This window comes from Suricata suricatta, chromosome 11 (assembly GCF_006229205.1).
Source record: "Suricata suricatta isolate VVHF042 chromosome 11, meerkat_22Aug2017_6uvM2_HiC, whole genome shotgun sequence".
Taxonomy (NCBI): Eukaryota; Metazoa; Chordata; class Mammalia; order Carnivora; family Herpestidae; genus Suricata; species Suricata suricatta.
Genome location: NC_043710.1, coordinates 80,296,749 through 80,315,259, shown reverse-complemented (window position 1 = coordinate 80,315,259; position 18,511 = coordinate 80,296,749). Strand labels below are relative to the sequence as shown.

Here is an 18,511-nt window from a genome sequence, read left to right as displayed (position 1 = left end):
AGGTTTTTTCTGTTATTTGGCTATTATTTATTAAAATGCTCTGAACAGGGGCATCTGGATGGCGTAGTTAAGCATTGGACTTGATTTTGGCTCTAGTCATGATCTCACAGTTGTGAGATTGAGCCCTGCATTGGACTCTGCACTGAAAGTTTGGACAGGCTTGAGATTCTCTCTCTCCCTCTCTCTCTCTGCCCCTACCCAATTGTGCTTCCCTCCCTCTCTCTTAAAACAAACAAACAAACAAATGGCTCTGAACAAAGGAGTATAAATTTTTATCAGTGATTTAAGCAATTTGATCTTTTTTTTCAATGTTTATTTTTGAGAGACAGAGAGAGTGCAGGGGAGGGGCCGAGAGAGTGGGACAGAGGATCTGAATCAGGCTTTATGATGACAGCAGAGAGACCAATGTAGGGCTCAACTCACAAACCATGAGATCATGACTTTGGCCGAAGTTGGACTCAACCAACTGAACCACACAGGTGCCCCTAGGCAATTTGATCTTGATGCAGTTTTATTCGTGATTTTTTCTTAGAGATTATTAAACATCTTGGATCTGAGGTAAACACCTTTACACCAAATATGAAATACTTTGTTCATTATTTCTTCAAATAAAATATTTTTTCTGTTTCTCTTCTTCTAGGACTCATAATTACATATATGCTAGACTATTTGTTATTGTCCCAAAGGATACTCATGTTTTGTTCAGTTTTTTTTTTCTGTGTCCTTCATTTTGGATAATTTCCCCTGCTATTCAGGCTCACTGATATATCCCTTAGTGTTGTTTATCTACTCAGTGTATTTTTAATTTCATATATTGTATTTTTGATTGCTGGACATTAAATTTAGATCTATTCAAAATTTTCATTTTATCTCTCTCATGCTCATGTTTTCCTTAACCATCTTGACCACATGGAATATAACTATATTAGCTATTTTAACATCCTTTTCTGCTAGTTCCTTCATCTATGTCACAAGTGAGTATATTTCTACTGATTAGATTTCTCCTGGTTATGCATCATACTTTTCTGATTCTTGTATGGTTGGTAACTTTTTATTGTATACTGGACATTGTAAGTTTCATGTTGTTTTCTGGATTTACTGTAATTCTTTATATATTTTTGGATCTTGTCCTGGGGTACCACTATTTACTTGAAATTAACTTTGATCTTTTCAAGAGATTGTTTATAAGCTTTGCTAGAGGAAGTATACATTGCAATGTCCTTATTAGGACTCTACTGGGTTCTCCAGGCATTAAGAGACTGTCTTCCTACTCTGGTTGGTGAGATGTGAACTATTCCTAACCCTATTGAAACCTTAGAATTTTTTTTCCTGCTTAATCCTTTTTAAGTGGTTTTTTTCCCCTGGCCTTGGTAGTTTTTGAGTATATATTCTCAACTCAAAACTCAGCCCTGTGCAGATATCTCTTGGGTATTTTGTTCTACAAAGTAGCTGCCTTGGTACAACTTAGCTGCCTTCATCCTCCTGTATTTGAATCTTTATCTCTTCAATGTAGCAAGAATACTGGGCTCTATTTAAATTGCTCTCACTGTGCTATACCCTGGAAACTGACTTTAGGCACTAAGCTCATGCAATCATAGGGCTTATCTTTTTGTCTTCCCTTATCTCAAGGATCACAGTCCTGGGCTGCCTACTGTCCAAATTTGAAAAATACTGTTTTGAATAATTTTGTTCGGTTTGTTTTTCTAGCTGTTTAAGACAAGAGGGTAAATCTGTTCCATTATATCTTACATCTTGTTGGATAAAGTCCTCTCTAGATTTTAAGATTATGGAAACTGCCCTTATTTTTATTTTATTTAAATGCCTCAATTTACTGAAAGATAAGTATGAAAAACTAAAAAGTATACAGTTTGCTGTAGTAGAGACAATTAAGAGTGCTGGGTTAAGTTGTAAGAAGTTTTCAGAAAGTTTAAAAATATATATATGAACCTAAGAACCAGGCAAGAAGACTGATTTTTTCTAGAATGTTAGATAATAACTGTTAAATAAGAGTTGTATATAATCAACATAGTCAATATAACATATATAATGTAATATAATATGATTTCTTAGCTATAATTTTGATGCTTCAGGTATTAATGTATTTTTATCCAGAAAAACAAATACCATGATCTTTTAATGTATTTAAATTTTTTCCTGAAGATATTAGCATAGTGGGAGAAACTTTGTCATAGATAGGTATTCTACTCTAATATTTTCCCACTACTACAAAGGCATCTGGCACATTTTCTATTACAGATTATTTCCATTTCTTATTTCTTAAGATCATTATAGCATTCTATTCCTTCTATCCCACAACTTTTCCTCCTGATTACAACCTGAATAAGCTAAACATCTACTTTCTTTCCTGCAACCAAATACATGAGTTTCAATATTGAGACACCCCCAGATGATATAACCTGTTCTAGCAGTTATGGCTTTAAATATTTTTATTATTCTTGTTTATATCTTGATGTAACTACTTTTAAATTTCTTTTTTTCCAATGTTTATTTTTGAGAGAGGGAGAGACAGAGACAGAGAGAGTGTGAGCAGGGGAGGGGCAGAGAGAGAGGGAGACACAGAATCTGAAGCAGGCTCGAGGCTCTGAGCTGTCAGCCCAGAGGCTTATGTGGGGCTTGAACTTACAAATCACCAGATCATGACCTGAACCAAAGTTGGATGGTTAACCAGGTGCCCCATTACTTTTTAATTTCTATGTGAGGCACAGTTCTTTGAAAATTGAAAGTGTGACAGATTGTGTACACATTTCTTTTAGGTTTAAGTTTCAAAACGAATACTCCAAATAAAATATCAAGCTGTCATTTAGAATATAGACTCCCTTTCCTCACCCAGTAACAATACTAAGGCAGGCACAGTAGGAAGAGCTTCCAAGAGCAGGGGCCACTTTGGGGAATCTCTTTCTCTCTTTGCAGTCCTGAGACACTCCTCTTCTGTTCAAGGACACCAGAGACACCAGGGAAGGCAGTGATATAATCACAGCAACGGATAGAGGGAAAGATTCAAGAACTTGAGAATGAAATAATTCACTGAATCTGAACAGCAGAAAACAAATAAGTTAAATAACAAAAACAAAACCAAAACAAACAAAACAGAGACACTCAGGGGCCTGTGGGAAACAAATAATAAAAAATAATCTAACTTTTATATCATTGGAGTACCAGAAGGAGAGGAAAAAGTAAGCTGGATTGTTGGGGAGCCTGGGTGGCTCAGTCAGATTACTGTCTGACTCTTGGTTTTGGCTCTGGTCATGATCTCATGGTTTATGAGATCCAGCTCTATGTGGGGTTCTGTGCTGACTGCAGAGCCTGCTTGGGATACTCTCTTCACCCCCTCTTTCTGTCTCTCCCCCTGCTTCTCTCTCTCTCTCTCTCTCAAAATAAATAAATAGATGTAAAAAAAGATAATTAGGTTAACAGAGTTTTTGAAACAATAATGGTATCCACTCCAAGGAATATACTCCACAAGTGAAGGGCTCAGTCTTACATGATTGTCCTCTATTCACCCATTTCCAGGATGTCACTTGTTCTTCTGATTGGCTATAAATCAGAATTTTTTTGTGACTTTCTCTTTATGCCTATTAATTTGCTAGAACTGCTCACAAAACTCCAGGAAACACTTAGGTTTACCAGTTTATTATAAAGGATACAACTCAAAAACAGCCAGGTAGCAGAGATGCATAGGGCTACATATGGGGAAGGAGGATCAAACTTCTATGCTTTTTCTGAGGCTACCATCCTCCCAGCCCTCAAGGTGTTTATCAATGTGGAAGCTCTCTGAACCCCTTCAGTTAAGGTTTTTATGTAGGCTTCATTATATGGGTGTGATTAATTAAATCATGGTCATGATTAACTCAACCTTTGTCCCTCTCCCCTCTCCAGGTGTTAGAGTTTGATGGGAGGGTGCTGAAATGACCAACTCTCTAATCACATGGTTTGGTCTCCTGGTAACCAGCTCCTCATCCTTAGGGGCTTTCCAAAAGTTGCCTCATTAACATAAATTTAGACATGTTTGAAAAAGGCTTGCTATGAGTAGCAAAAAATGCTCTTCTTATCTTTTTCACTCAGTAAATTCCAAATGTTTAGGAGCTCTGTCGCAGGACCCAGGAATGAAGATCAATGATATTTCCCATTATAGCACATAATATCACACATCTGCAAATTCTATTTCTGGTCAAAGTATGTTTCAGGAGAAAATTAAGATAGTAACGTTGTAGAAAATGAAAACAGGATCCAAGTAATTGATAAAGTTCAACATCATTCATAATAGGAACTTTCAGCAAATTAGAAATAGAGAGAACTACTTCACTTGATGAACAGCATGTACACAAACCCCACATCTAACATCATATTTAATGGTGAAAGACTGAACATTTTTTGCCAAGTCTAGGAACAAAGTAAGGATGTCAACTCTTACCACTCTTACTCAACATAGTACTCGAAATTCTAGCTGCCACAGTAAGATAAGAAATGGAAATAAAAGACATACAGATTGGAAAGAAAGAAATAAAACTTTCTGTATTTGCAGATGGCATGATTGCATCTGCAGAAGATCCTAAGGAATTGGATTTTCAATTCAATTCCTCAAGCTACCTCTTAGAATTAGTAAGTGAGTTAACCAAGGTCACAGAATCCAACATCAATATAAGAAAGCTAAGAGAATGTCTAAATGCTAAGAATGAACATGCTGAAACCAAACTTAAGAACATAAAACCATTTAAAATCACTCAAAATAAATTGCAACACTGAGGTATAAACCTGACAAAATATACATAGGATCTGTGTGCAAAAAAAAAAAAAAAAAATCACAAAATTCCGATTTAAAAATGTGGAAGAAGACCAAAAGAAATGGAGACACAGCACATTCAAGGATTTGAAGGCTAAACATTGTAAAGATGTCAAATCTCCACAATTGGATCTCTAGGTTGATTGCAATTCCTATCCATATTTTAGCATGGCTTTTTGTAGAAATTGACAAGCCTTTCCTACATTTTATATGGAAAAGCACAAGCCTTAGAATAGTTATGTAAGTAATGAATCACAGAAATCTACTCCCAAAGCCAAAAACACACTGTATACACTGTATGTTAGCTAACTAGTTAATAAATGATATAAAAAATAAATTATTGTAGCTTCAAAAAATCTTGGCAAAGAAGAATAAAGGTTTGTAGCTGTTAAAACTAAATTTACAAAACAGGATATATTCATTCAAAGAAGTTAAATACAATGCTTCTGCGTAAGATGTAGAAAGTCCATTGCTTCCAACCTAAGAGTGAGAAAAAGATATATAATCTACAATATTGCTGACAAAAGTATACCCTTGTAAAGAGTGAGACAAGAGAAGAAAACCCATGATATTCTCTGAAAAGTAATAAAATCTGATTTCAACCTAATGCCACAGGCTTTGTTTTTTCAAATAGGAGAGAAAAAAAGCAAAGGCTTCAAACAGAAAACTCAGATTTCTCTTTATTACCGGGACTTCAAATCTGGCAGATTTCAAACTGGGTTCATCAATTTAAACCTCTGTCACTTCCCGTGTTTCTCATCTCAATAAATGCCACCACCACCTACCCAAGTCACTTAGGCTAACACACAATATCATCCCAAACTCCTTTCTGTATTATCTGCTTCATTCAATCACTAAAGAAATCTACCAGTTTTACCTCCCCAAATTTTCTCGAATCAACTCCATCCTCTTGCTTAATCACCACGAGAACAACTTCAGCTCTTATCCTGAGATCACCAGGTCTATGGGGATGACTTGTCTGTTTCCCATCTAGTCTACACTTTGCACTCACCTAATTTCAAGAAAATTAATATCTGACTTAGTTTCTGGGAAGAGATTAGCATTTGCCTCCACTGCCTTCCTGGCCTGCCTCCTCCTAACTTGATCTCCCCAGCCCTGTCTCCTGATGGTTTGTAACCAAAGAATTCCAAACTGTAGTTCTTGCATATCTGATGTAGATACTTTCAATCTGACCCATTGGTAGTAACAGCATTCCCTTCTTTGCTCTGATAATTCTCTCAATTTACAGATTCGGTTTGGTTAAACAAACTATACTCCAGGGTAACTGGTGTCCCTCCCCTATACCTCCATCGCACCCTGTGGAACCTGTATTTTGGTATTTGCCCATCATTTTGAAACTATTCCTCGGTGCGCACACCCCATCCGTTAGTCTGAACGCGCTGTCTGCAGCCCGAGGGGCTCTCGCCAGTCCCTGAGCCTGCGGAGCACGCGTAGGCTAATTTGTCCTCTTTCCCTACCACCTATCGCTCTTTCCGTTCCGTTAGGCTGGTGACACACAGTGTAGGAAACCAAGGTCGTGGAGATAACTCGAGACCCTCCCACCTTACTTGCTCGGGCTGAAAGGCATTTGCGCACACCGGCGATTCGGACTCACAGGGTCAGATGCGGGGCTCTGCCATTTCCACCGCCAGAGCCGGAGACTTGGGCACTGCGGGCAGGCTCCCGGGCTCTGGTGCGGAGCCTGGGTCCGTGGAGCTGTGGCGGGAGCAGGCGGGACCTCGGATCGCGGGCTGCGGGCGATGGGCTCCCTGCAGCGCTCCAGGTGACTCGGCGCAGTTGTCCCTGGCCAGGCAGCTCAGTGCGGGACTCGGCCTGCCGGATCGTCCTGGGCGCCCAACCCTGGAGGTCCCCTAGACTTCCCTCTTCGTTCCGTTAGTGCGCCAGGCATCCACAGGCGTTTATTTCGCTGGGAACTGGGAAAAATACGTGGAGCAAGGGCCCGTTTGGACGGGAACGCCCCCGCAGGTCCTCGTGCCTGAGTCTCTCTTCATCGACTTCCCTTTCAAGCTTTCTCCCCTCCAGGTCTTTCTTCTGCCCACACCTTAGAGAAGCCAGCCCTGCTGAACGTCTATCCATCACCCCAGAAAGAAGAGAACCAGCGCATGGATGCTGACAAAGTGCTCCAGTGATCGGGCCCTGCAGCCTTTCTGAACTTGGTGGACAGAGTGCTTCCACCTGTCACTGAGCTTTTCCATAGCTTCCTCCCTAACCCTTTCTGCAGCTTTCCCCAGAATCCTCTCTTCCAGTTCCCATCCCTGTTCTGCGGGCTTCTAGGATTGTTTATCCTCAGCTTTCTAGGTGTATTGAGATGGGCTCTGGGACAGCCCTGGGGGTGCAGGGGACAGCAGCAGACTCAGGTAAAGCCCCAGCCTCTCTGTCCATTAGCCTCGGTGACCTGCCTTGATAGGAGTCTCTGTGGCACTTGCCTCTAACCTGCCTCTAGAGCAGCAAGCATTTTGGTCCTTACAGCTTGACCAGTCCAGTGTTTTCTCCTTGTCATTGTTATTTCTTCTCTTTCAGCCTGTGTCTCTCCTGGAAAAGAATCCTTTGCATCATTTTCCTGCCACCTGTCTTATCAGGTTTTGCTCCTCCGGTGAAAGATAAGGAGGATTTTCTATTTGCAAATGCACAGCTACAACCAGCCCAGTACAGGTTTGCCTGGGTGGGGAGGGAAGGGAGCCTTTTCTCTTTTCTCGGAGAAAATTATATGAGAAGCATGTCCAGAGTAAGTCCTGCTGCAAGAACTTCCTTCTCTGGCAAGGCTATGGCAGCCTCTCCTCTTTTTCTCTCTCTCTCAGCATGATTAATTGGTCTTACCTGACCCCCCTCAACCTGATGGACCGATCTGTGGGACTTCAGACTGAAAGCAGAGTTGGAAGTAAGCCATACTTCACCCTTGGAGGTCACAAGTTTCTGATTTTCGGGGGCTCCATCCACTATTTCCGGGTGCCCAGGGAGTACTGGAGGGACCGCTTGCTGAAGCTGAAGGCCTGTGGCTTCAACACCCTTACCACGTGAGTGCTGCACCCTAGGTCTTTGTGAACTGACTACCCCGCAGGGACTGCTAACATCTGTATTCAGGCTCAGAGCCTCTGGTTTGGAGACCCCCTGTCTGAGGGTGTACCTTCTGAATAGTCATTTTTAGTACGTGCCCTTTATGTTTAAGTGTCATATATCACATTTAGTTTGCTGTGGTCACAGACTTGGGTAAGGTTAATGAGAGAAAAACAGAAAGAGTAAGTGATTCCCACAGGAATCTCTCTAATAGGAGAGTCATTGGGTTCTTAGGAGCCCTCAGCTTAATGACAAATGCTTAAGTATATTTACAGATAAATACATGGTGTCTTAAAAACAATTTTTATGTAAATGAAGGTGAGCTTGTAAAGGAATAATAGCATCAATAAAATGAAAGTGTAAGGAAATACCAGTGTCACTCAAGTGAAGTTTAATGGCATTAATAATTAAGAGCACAGAGATTCAGACAGACCTGTCTGTCTTCAGTCCCAACTCTGCCTCAAACCATTACCTCCCAGGGCCCTAATGTCCTCATCTATAAGTAAACAAAATAAAAATGGCTCCAAAAGTTTGTCCTGGTGACTAAATGAGATAAAGCATTTACCTGATGTATGTGAAAAATGCCTATCACAATGCCTGTACTCATTATGATGACAAAAACCTAGGTTAGTCAATCATAAGAATTTAAATATAAATGTAAAATGATTAAATATACATTTAACATGATAAATCTGGTGTGATCTTTAACATGATTAAGTGTATAGTGACAAAAAGTAACATATCTATAGGGTGTACTGATGGCTGGGCATTTTGTAATCATTTTCATAAAGTCACGTAATCCTCCAACTAGCTGTCCTGTGGGCTGGAAAGTATCATTCTCACTGTGGGGGGACAATAACAGGCATAGAGATCTTAACTACCTTGCTCCCACAATCTCCTCAAGGTGTGACCATGCAGTTGTGAATGACGATGTCACCAAAGTCCTACCGAGGCATAGACTCCTGCCTGTGCCCAGATGGCCAGTCACATAAAAACTAGCCCCAAATAAAAATCACATTTGAATTAGCAATAGTGTAGATCCTTTCATAACAGACCTATTTCCAGAACCGTCTTGAGACTCAAAAAATTTGGGAGTCAAGAAAGGTGTGTTGAAGGGTAAAGAAACAACTCTGTGAAGGCAACACTGTGACAGGCATATGGGAATGGTGTTTCTGGAGTCAGAAAAAAGGCAGGGACACCCACCCTTAGTGTAAAGAGGCCGTGTTTGACAGAGGATGGAGATTCTGATTTAAACATATCTACACTGTAAAGTAACCAGTTTTAGTCACTCAGTGAACGTGTATATAGTATTTACACTCAGCTATGCATGTTCTAAAGCCTGGAAAGTATTAATTCACTTCATCTCAATAGCAATACTATGTGGTGAATAGTGGTATCACTATCTTTTGTAGGTGAGAAAACTCCAGCAGAGCGAGGTTAAGGCACTTTCTCAAAGACACACAATTAGTGAGTGATAATGGAGCTGCGCTTTGAGTTTAGCCTGGCTCCTGGTTTCAGCTGCTAAGCAATTGAACTGTCTTTCATAATTATGGATTTTACTTAGAGATTGAGGAGGACATTCACAGAGCTTTGCAACCCTGCTTGTACAGTCTTGTCAAGTCTAAGTCTCCTTTGCAGGGTATTTTATCATTTTGTGATGCAGAATGTATTTTTAGGTTTCTTGATGAGATGTTTGGTTTGGCACCAGCAATTAAAAGTGTCTGTTGTCTTCGTGGTCAAGCTGTAGGATTTTATTAGTTAACATTAGGGAAAAGTAAAGGCAGTCTTACATTATAGAAAGGGAAAGAACAGAAAAGGGTTAGCAACATGCTATGGGCTATGTAATATAATGTTTTACATCTGTAGCTACCTATATTAATTACGTTAATTCCAAAATAGTTGAGTTCCCTTCCCTTTGCGGGTTATTTCTACACTGGTTGTTACAGAGTATACTTATGATGCATTGAATTTTTTAAAAAGAAAGAACCACCAGATGTCCTCACATCTACACCACCTACCAGATAGGTGGTATACAGCAGGATCAAAGAAATCCAAAAACTGCATTGGAAATCAGTAGAGAAGCCCCTTTCCTCCTGCATGTCCCTCCACCGCCCTCTTGTGGCAAAGCTAAAGGTGGTACTCACTATAAAGGAGAAAATGCTTCGAGGGCTGGCTCCATTATTGCAGAGCTGATACTAAAGCAAGAATTTGAAGCTGGGAGGCAGGCAGTAAATTGATTGTTGGCTCATTTACTATACAAATAATTTAATAATAAATAATCATTGAGTTTTATTGAGATTTTTTTCTGCATTTATTGAAGAAATTATATGGTTTTTCTTCACTCATCTATTGAAGTAATAAGTTATATGAACAATTTTTTTTGATATTCAATCAATCCATGGCTCTGGGATAATTTTTATTTGATTAGGAGACATGAACATATGAATGTGCAAACACACTTTCACACACATAGATTGCTAGGCTTGATTTACTAGTCTTTTATTTCAGATATGTATGTTTATTATTAAAACCGAAATGGATTTAAAATTGTTATTTTCATTAGTATCTTGTCTAGTTTTGATATCAATCTTACAATAAACTCATAAAGTGACTATAAATGCATATTTTTCTCTTCTATGAAATATCTTGCAAAAGAATTATCTTTACCCTGAATGCTTCTTAAAATTCACCTGTAAAACCTCTGTGACTACTGTCTTTTGTGGTTGTGAGGTGAAGACTTTTGGGGTACTATAACTTACTTAAATGGTTACTGGTTTTTCTCCTAGAGTGTATACATTTGTATTCTATAGATCTTTTTCTTTTTCTTTCTTCTTCTTTTGGATTGACTAGGACTTTTAAAAATTCTTCTTTATTTCTTGGAGGTTGTACATCATATTGTGTATTTAGACCTTTTTTCCTCTTAATCTCTAAATGTTTAGTCTTTTCAAAGAACTAGCTTGTATCTTTATTAATATTCTCTGTATCTTTTTGTTTTCTATTGGATAGCTCCTGAGTTATGTATAATTTCCTTTCTTCTACCTTATTTGGTTTAGCATTTTCTCCCCTTTCCTTTTTCTTCCTCCCCCACCTCCTCCCTTCCACCTCCTTCTTCTCTTTCCTCTTCTTTCATTTCTGTCTCCTGAGTTGAAGAGTTGAGCTCATTTTTTCCCCCAGGATTTTGTGTTTTCTTATATATTTATTCAGGGATATGAGTGTACCTTTATTTATTGCTTTGGTTACATATCCCATTAATTTTGCTGTGTAATACTGCTTTTTTATAGTTTTATTGTCAAGTTGTTTTCCATATAACACCCATTGCTCATCTCAACAAGTGACCTCCTCCATGCCCATCAACCCCCTTTCTCTCTCCCCCACTCCCATCAGCCCTCAGTTTGTTCTCAGTAGTGAGGAGCTTTTCATGGATTGCCTCCCTCCCTCTCCCCAACGATTTTTTCCCCTTCCCCTCCCCCATGGTCCTCTGTTAAGTTTCTCCTGTTACACTTATAAGTGCAAACATATGGTATCTGTCCTTCTCTGTCTGACTTATTTCGCTTAGCATAACACCCTCGAGTTCCATCCACATTGTTACAAATGGCCAGATTTCATTCTTTCTCATTGCCATATAGTATTCTATTGTATATATCAACCACATCTTCTTGATCCATTCATCAATTGATGGACATTTAGGCTTTTGCTATGATTTGCTATTATTGAAAGTGCTGCTATGAACATTGGGGTACATATGCTTCTATGCATCAGCACTCCTGTATCCCTTGGGTAAATTCCTAGCAGTGCTATTGCTTAGTCATAGGGGAGTTCTATTATTACTTTTTTGAGGAACTTCCACACTGTTTCCCAGAGAGGCTGCAGCAATTTACATTCTCACCAACAGTGTAGAAGGGTGCCCATTTCTCCACATCCTCGCCAGCATCTATAATCTCCTGATTTGTTCATTTTAGCCACTCTGACAGGCATGAGGTGGTATCTCAGTGTGGTTTTGATTTGTGTTTCCCTGATGATGAATGACGCTGAGCATGGTTTCATGTGTCTGTTGGCCATCTGGATGTCCTCTTTGGAGAAGTGTCTGTTCATGTCTTTTGCCCATTTTTTCACTGGATTGTTTTTAGGGTACGGAGTTTGGTGAGTTCCTTATAGATTTTGGATACTAGCCCTTTATCCTATATGCCATTTGCAACTATCTTTTCCCATTCCATCGGCTGCCTGTTAGTTTTGATTGTTTCCTTTGCCGTGCAGAAGCTTTAAATCTTGACGAGGTCCCAGTAGTTCATTTTAGGTCCTGATTCTCTTGTCTTTGGGGATGTATTGAGTAGGAAATTGTTGCGGTTGAGGTCAGGGAGGCTGTTTCCTGATTTCTCCTCTAAGGTTTTGATATTGTCCTGTCTCACATTCAGGTCCTTCATCCATTTTGAGTTTATTTTTGTGTATGGTGTAAGAAAGTGGTCTAGTTTCATTATTTTGCATGTTATGGTCCAGTTCTCCCAGCACCATGTGTTAAAGAGCCATACACATGTGGGTCCAGTTCTGGGCTCCCTATTCTATTCCATTGGTCTATGTGTCTGTTTTTGTGCCAATATCATACTATCTTACTTATTACAGCTTTGTAGTAGAGGCTAAAGTCTGGGATTGTGATGCCTCCCATTTTCAATATTACTTCAATATTACTTTGGCTATTCGGGGTCTTTCGGAGTTCCATAAATTTTAGGATAGTTTGTTCTAGCTTTGAGAAGAATGCTGGTGCAACTTTGACTGGGATTGCATTGAATGTGTAGATTGCTTGGGTATTATTGACATTTTAACAATGTTTATTTTTCCAATCCATGACCATGGAATATTTTTCCATTTCTTTCTGTCTTCAATTTCCTTCATAAGCCTTCTATAGTTTTCATCATACAGATCTTTTACATCTTTGGTTAGGTTTATTCCTAGGTATTTTATGGTTTTTGTGCAATTGTGAATGGGATTAATTTTTTAATTTCTCTTTCTGTTGCTTCATTATTGGTGTATAAAAATGCAACTGATTTTGTACCCTGCGACTTTGCTGAAATCATGGATCAGTTCTAGTAGGCTTCTGGTGGAGTCGCTCAGGTTTTCCACGTAGAGTACCATGTCATCTGTGAAAAGTAAAAGTTTGACTTCATCTTTGCTAATTCTGATACCTTTTATTTCCTTTTGTTGTCTGATTGCTGACACTAGGACTTCCAACTCTATGTTAAACAACAGTGGTGAGAGTGGACATCCCTGTCATGTTCCTGGTCTAAGGGGGAAAGTTCTCAGTTTTTTCCCCATTGAGGATGATATTAGCTATGGGCTTCTCATAAATGGCTTTTATGATGTTTAAGTAAGTTCCTTCTATCCCAACCCTTTTCAGGGTCTTTATTAAGAAAGGATGCTGTATTTTGTCAAATGTTGTTTCTGCATCTATCAACAGGATCATATGGTTTTTATCTTTTCATTTAATAACTTGATGTTTCACATTGATGGATTTGTGAATATTGAACCAGCTCTGTAACCCAGGAATTAATTCCACTTGATCATGGTAAATAATTCTTTTTATGTGCTGTTGCACTCGATTTGCAAGTATCTTGTTGAGGATTTCTGCATCTGTATTCATCAAGGATATTAGCCTGTAGTTCTCTTTTTTTGTTGGGTCTCTGGTTTGGGAATCAAAGTGATGCTGGTTTTGAGTCTGGAAGTTTTCCTTCCATTTCTATTTTTTTAAAATAACTTAAGAAAAATGGGTATTAACTCTGATTTAAATATCTGGTACAATTACCCAGACCCTAGTTATGGTCTGTTAAGATTTTCTATCACTTCCCGTTTGAATTTTGGTAGTGCATGTGTGTTTAGGAATTTTTCCATTTCTTCTAGCTTGTCCCATTTGTTGGCATATATAGTCAGGTCTTGAATTCTCCTTTTGTTCTCCTAGATCAGTTACTCTCTTTTTCTCAGCTTCCTCTTTTTCTATAATTATGGTTATAATTAGGTTCTATAATTATGTCTTCTAATTCACCTATTCTCCTCTCTGCCTCTTCAATCTGTGCAGTGGCTGCCTCCATTTTATTATGCACCTTATTTATAGCATTTCTAAATTCATCACAACTATTTTTAAGGTCCATAATCTTTGTAACAATAGCTTCTCTGGTGTCTTTCATGCCTTTTTCAAGCCCAGTGATTAATTTTATGACTTTTGTTGTCAATTCTTTGTCAGTTATGTTGCTTATATTTGTTTTGAGGAATTCCTTAGCTGTCATTTCTTCCTGGATTTTCTTTAAAGGAGAATCTTCCATTTTGTCATTTTGGCTAACTTTCTGTCTCTTGTCAGCTTTAAAAGCTGGTTATGCACTCTGCACCTATGAGTATTGCTATATTAAAGGAGGCTCATTGACTGTCTACCGCCTGTCCATTCAGAAAGTGTTCTTTTAATGGTGTCCTTTGGTCTCCCTTGTTGTGACTTTGGTTGTTTTATTTCCCTACTCATAGTGACATTTGTGATTTTCCACCATGTATACTTTGGCTTGTTTCTTAAGGTAGCCTTGGAAAGGGAAACAGACAGACAAATACACAGGGAACAAAAGCACACAAACACACAGACAAATCAAACAAACAAGCAAACCAAAAAGGAAAAAAACCAAAAAGAACAAAAAACAAAGTGAAGTCTAAAAGTATAAAACCAGAAATCTCAGCTACAAATAAAGAGCAGGGTGGAGGCAGAGCTGATGGAAGAGCATATACAAAGAGAGAAATGACAGTGGTGGGGAGAAAGAGAAATTGAATGTTGACCAGGCAGAGAGATTAAAAAGCTTAGTTCAGAGAGAGAAAAAGAATATGGTAGGAGGTGAGGAGAAAGAAACAAAGATAATGTTATCCAGAGAAACTATATAGTCTGATTATTCCAGAGAGAGAGAAAAAAAGGAAGGTAATGATGGAGGTGTAAAATATGCATCAAGAGAATGGATTAAATGTGACTGTTTAAGCACACCAATAACAAGAGTGCCCAATTCAGCAGAGAGGAGAGACAAGAATGAGGTAAGGGAAAATATATCTGAAAAGTAAGAATTGATCTACAGTTAATCACGGCAATGTGTCAATGTTGGTTTTGCCCCAGGCTCCAGTAAAAAAAAAAAAAAAAAAAAAAAAAAAAAAAAAAAAAAGGCAGCTCTCCAGAGTGGATGGGCATGGTTTGGTGTAGGCAAGTCTGGCTTCCATTGTGGGTCCTGAGGGCCACTCGCTGAGGCCCAGCCTTGGTGGTTGTGGGGAGAAAAATGGCATTGCCCCAGTCCCTTCTTGAGCCAAGCATTGCAAATCACTCTTTTGGGTCCGATCTCCTTGTGAGTAATCAAGGTGGGCCGTGTTCTATGTCCCAAGCTCTGCCTCATTTCCAGATCTTAGTCTGCGTGCTTTAATGATACTGCCCAAAATGTTACCCTGAAGGCTGGGCAGCTTCCTAGCTGGGGATCCTGTAGGGGTTATAAGGGAGAAATTCCTCCTGGTGCTGACTGGAAGAAAGCACTGCAATTAGAGATAGGATCTCTCTCCAGACACCATGTGGTTAGAGATGGGATGATACAATTCTTCTCTTTCCCAGGCTGAGGTTTTTTTTCTTCTCTGTGGACAGTTCTATGAGCAGTTTCAGCAGCTCTTTCTCTTCCCTTGTCTCTCCACAGAGGAGCTCCCTCCTCAGTGCCTCTGGTCCTGTCCTGTTTTTATCTTCCCTAGTTCGCAATTATGCATCTATGAGACTGTCTTCTTAGTCGACTCTGTCTCTTTTCCTCCCTGTCTCTTGCCGTTCAGTGTCTGTTGGCTTCAGCCCTTTGTTTGAGAGATGTGGACGGGAAGTATGGAGTTCCCTATTTCTCTGCCATGTTGCCTTGGAAAGCTGAATTCTTGATTTTAATTCACCATCCCTGCTCGGCTTCCACTTAGCGTGGTCTCCACATAATGCTTCTCCGGCTACTGAAGACAGAATTTTCTAGCTAGTTTGCCATGTTGCTACTGAGAAATCAGATGCCATTGTGATATTTTATCCTTGGTGTGTGATCTGTTTGCTCAAAAGCCTTTAGATTCTTTTTTTTATTCCTGCTAGTATGAAGTTTCAAAATAGATATTACTATGTAATACTTTGAATGTCGTTTGTACTCGAACATTTGAGTTATTTGGGAATATGTTTTCTGTTTTATTTATTTATTTAACTTTTTATCATTGTCAAGCATAATTTTCTAATGTGGTTGCATTTGCCTTGGGATCACAGACTATGTGATGTATGTTTTTGAAATTTGTTGAGATTTATTTTGCATTTGACAACTGTTATATGTGCTTTTTAAGAATATATATACTCCATCTATTGGCTCAGTTCTCTACGGAGTTCTTAGATCTGGCCTTTCATTTGTGTTATTCAAATCTATATTCATACAACTATTTTCTATTATTTTCTTTGTTTCTTAGGGAAGTATTTTAAATCTTTCCCCTATGACTGGATTTCTACCCTTACTGATTCAATAAACTCCTCTTTTACTTGAAGCCATGTTTATGGAGCATGTGAGGCCATGATTACTATATTTTCTTGATGGATCATTTCCTTTACTATTTTTTGATGCCTCTTAACATCTATTTGTGAGGAATGTTTTTGCCTTATAAATCTATTTTGCCTCCTATTTAAGATTGCTAGAATAATTTTGCCTCATATATATCTTTTTCCATCTTTTTGTTTTCAACTTTTTCTAGCAATATTTTTTGAAATAAGTCATTTGTGAACATCATTTAGCAAAATATTTTTATTCAGTTCTCTCAGTGTATGGCTATAAACTTTATCATGCACATTTAAGTTTTTAGCAAACCAACTCTTCATTTTTCTTCACAACAAAAGATCTTGAAATACAATCAGTTCTGCCATAATGCAACACATACATTCTTACAAATATACATTGTGCCAAATTGTGTAACAAGAACTACAGGGCTAATGACAAACACGAGGTTAGGGGCACAACACTCAAGAACTTTGTTGATGATCTTATGCCCAGATTTCAATATCATCCCCCCAAACCAGAGGCCACCAGGGAGACCGAGTCACGCATGCAAAAGCAAAGGACTTTATTACGGGCTTAGGCTTGCCTGGCCTAAACTGGGTCTCCAGACTTCACCAGCACAGTGGATCCATGCTGAGAGCCCCGAACAAAGGCGAGATAGGGCCTTTATGGGCTTTGGGAAGGGGGAGTTACAGGAAATTGTGACACAGGTACAGTGATCCAATCATTAACGCCTAACATCATTGGCAGTTACTTTAACCATACACATTGTCCAGAGTGTTCGTTACTTTTGGCGGGACCCAATCACAACATTTAGAGTATTAACCAATTATAGAGTGGATCCAGGACCCAGGACCCAGGACCCTCAAGTAGGGTGCAACTAGCCTTAAGCAATAAGTGATTATCTATAGCTTCTATCTCTAGCCCTGCCCTTAGGAATGTTAAGCATTTTAGCTGGCCGCTTCTGATTGGGTGTTACTAGGGTGGTCCCTGGTGGAGCAATCTGTGCCCTTTTATTGTCTAATGATTCTGAGACACTGACACTTTGGCCTCCAAGGTCAGAGGGGAAACTTGAAGCCTGTCATGGAGTCAGTTTGGTTCAGACCTGTGTCCTTTCAATGACACACACACAAAAGGATAGTCACCTAATAAAAATAGCACCTAACAAAAATTTTACACATGTCCCTTTGACCCTGCAGACTCAGCCCTATAGGAGAGGACCTTGGCATGGTCCATCTTGCTAAATCTAAAGGTGCAACTTTTCTTTATTCTATCTCCATTATCCTTGTAGGAAGTCCTCCTCTATTCTTATTTTGATTAATTCTTCGCAAAAATTTATTGGACAAATATAGACATCTGTGGGTTTTATCTTTTTCTTTATTTTCTTAATTTGTAGTAACAGACAATGGGGTGGTGAGTAGGATAATTTACGTATATAAATCCATCGAATCTAGAATCATAGGACTATTGGCAGCTTGGATCACAGATGTTTAATAAAGAAAAGAACTATTGACAATAGTCATTGTTCATGTGATACAGATTTAATTGCCATTGGAAATGTCAACTTATTTCCAAATAGAGCTATCCCAGGTGTTAACATGGATTTAGGACTGACCTCAAAATTTAGAAGAAAGAAATAAAAAAATGCTTATTTTTGCCTTCCCTTTCCCTATTACAGCTATGTTCCATGGAACCTCCATGAGCCCCAAAGAGGCAAATTTGACTTCTCTGGCAACCTGGACCTGGAGTAAGTGCAGTCACTGCTTCTGTGGCCTGGCCTGGGGTGGGGAGGCAGAGAGGTGGCCTCTTGGGTTAGTCAGGGATCAAAGGGCCATCTCCATTCCACAGTGAGAACCAGAGACAGGCTGGGGATCTGGAAACTTGTTCTCAGGACCCAGATGCTCTCCAGACATGAAGCTGTTACTCTCAGGGGTCTGGATTTGCCTCCTCTGAGCTCAGACCTTTTCACTGCAACTCAGAGGTGCCTAATCCCCAGTGTCTGCCTTATTCTGCAGTGTGGTCCAGCCACCTGGGCTGGGACAGGGCTTACCGTCTAGTGTAGCAAGAGCGTTATGGTCAGATTCACTCTTAG

The 18,511-nt window shown here is 39.3% G+C and overlaps 1 protein-coding gene across 1 annotated transcript in view; it reads left to right on the top strand.

Moving 5' to 3' along the window:
• The first annotated feature begins 6,531 nt into the window (after positions 1–6,531).
• GLB1L3 (galactosidase beta 1 like 3) overlaps positions 6,532–18,511 on the top strand; it is a 53,115-nt gene continuing 41,135 nt past the window's right edge. The window contains exons 1-4 of the mRNA XM_029915653.1: positions 6,532–6,584; positions 7,343–7,476; positions 7,626–7,836; positions 18,098–18,166. Coding sequence (XP_029771513.1) covers positions 6,562–6,584; positions 7,343–7,476; positions 7,626–7,836; positions 18,098–18,166 — 437 coding nt within the window. The 5' untranslated portion in view covers positions 6,532–6,561. The remainder of the gene's footprint in view (positions 6,585–7,342; positions 7,477–7,625; positions 7,837–18,097; positions 18,167–18,511) is intronic.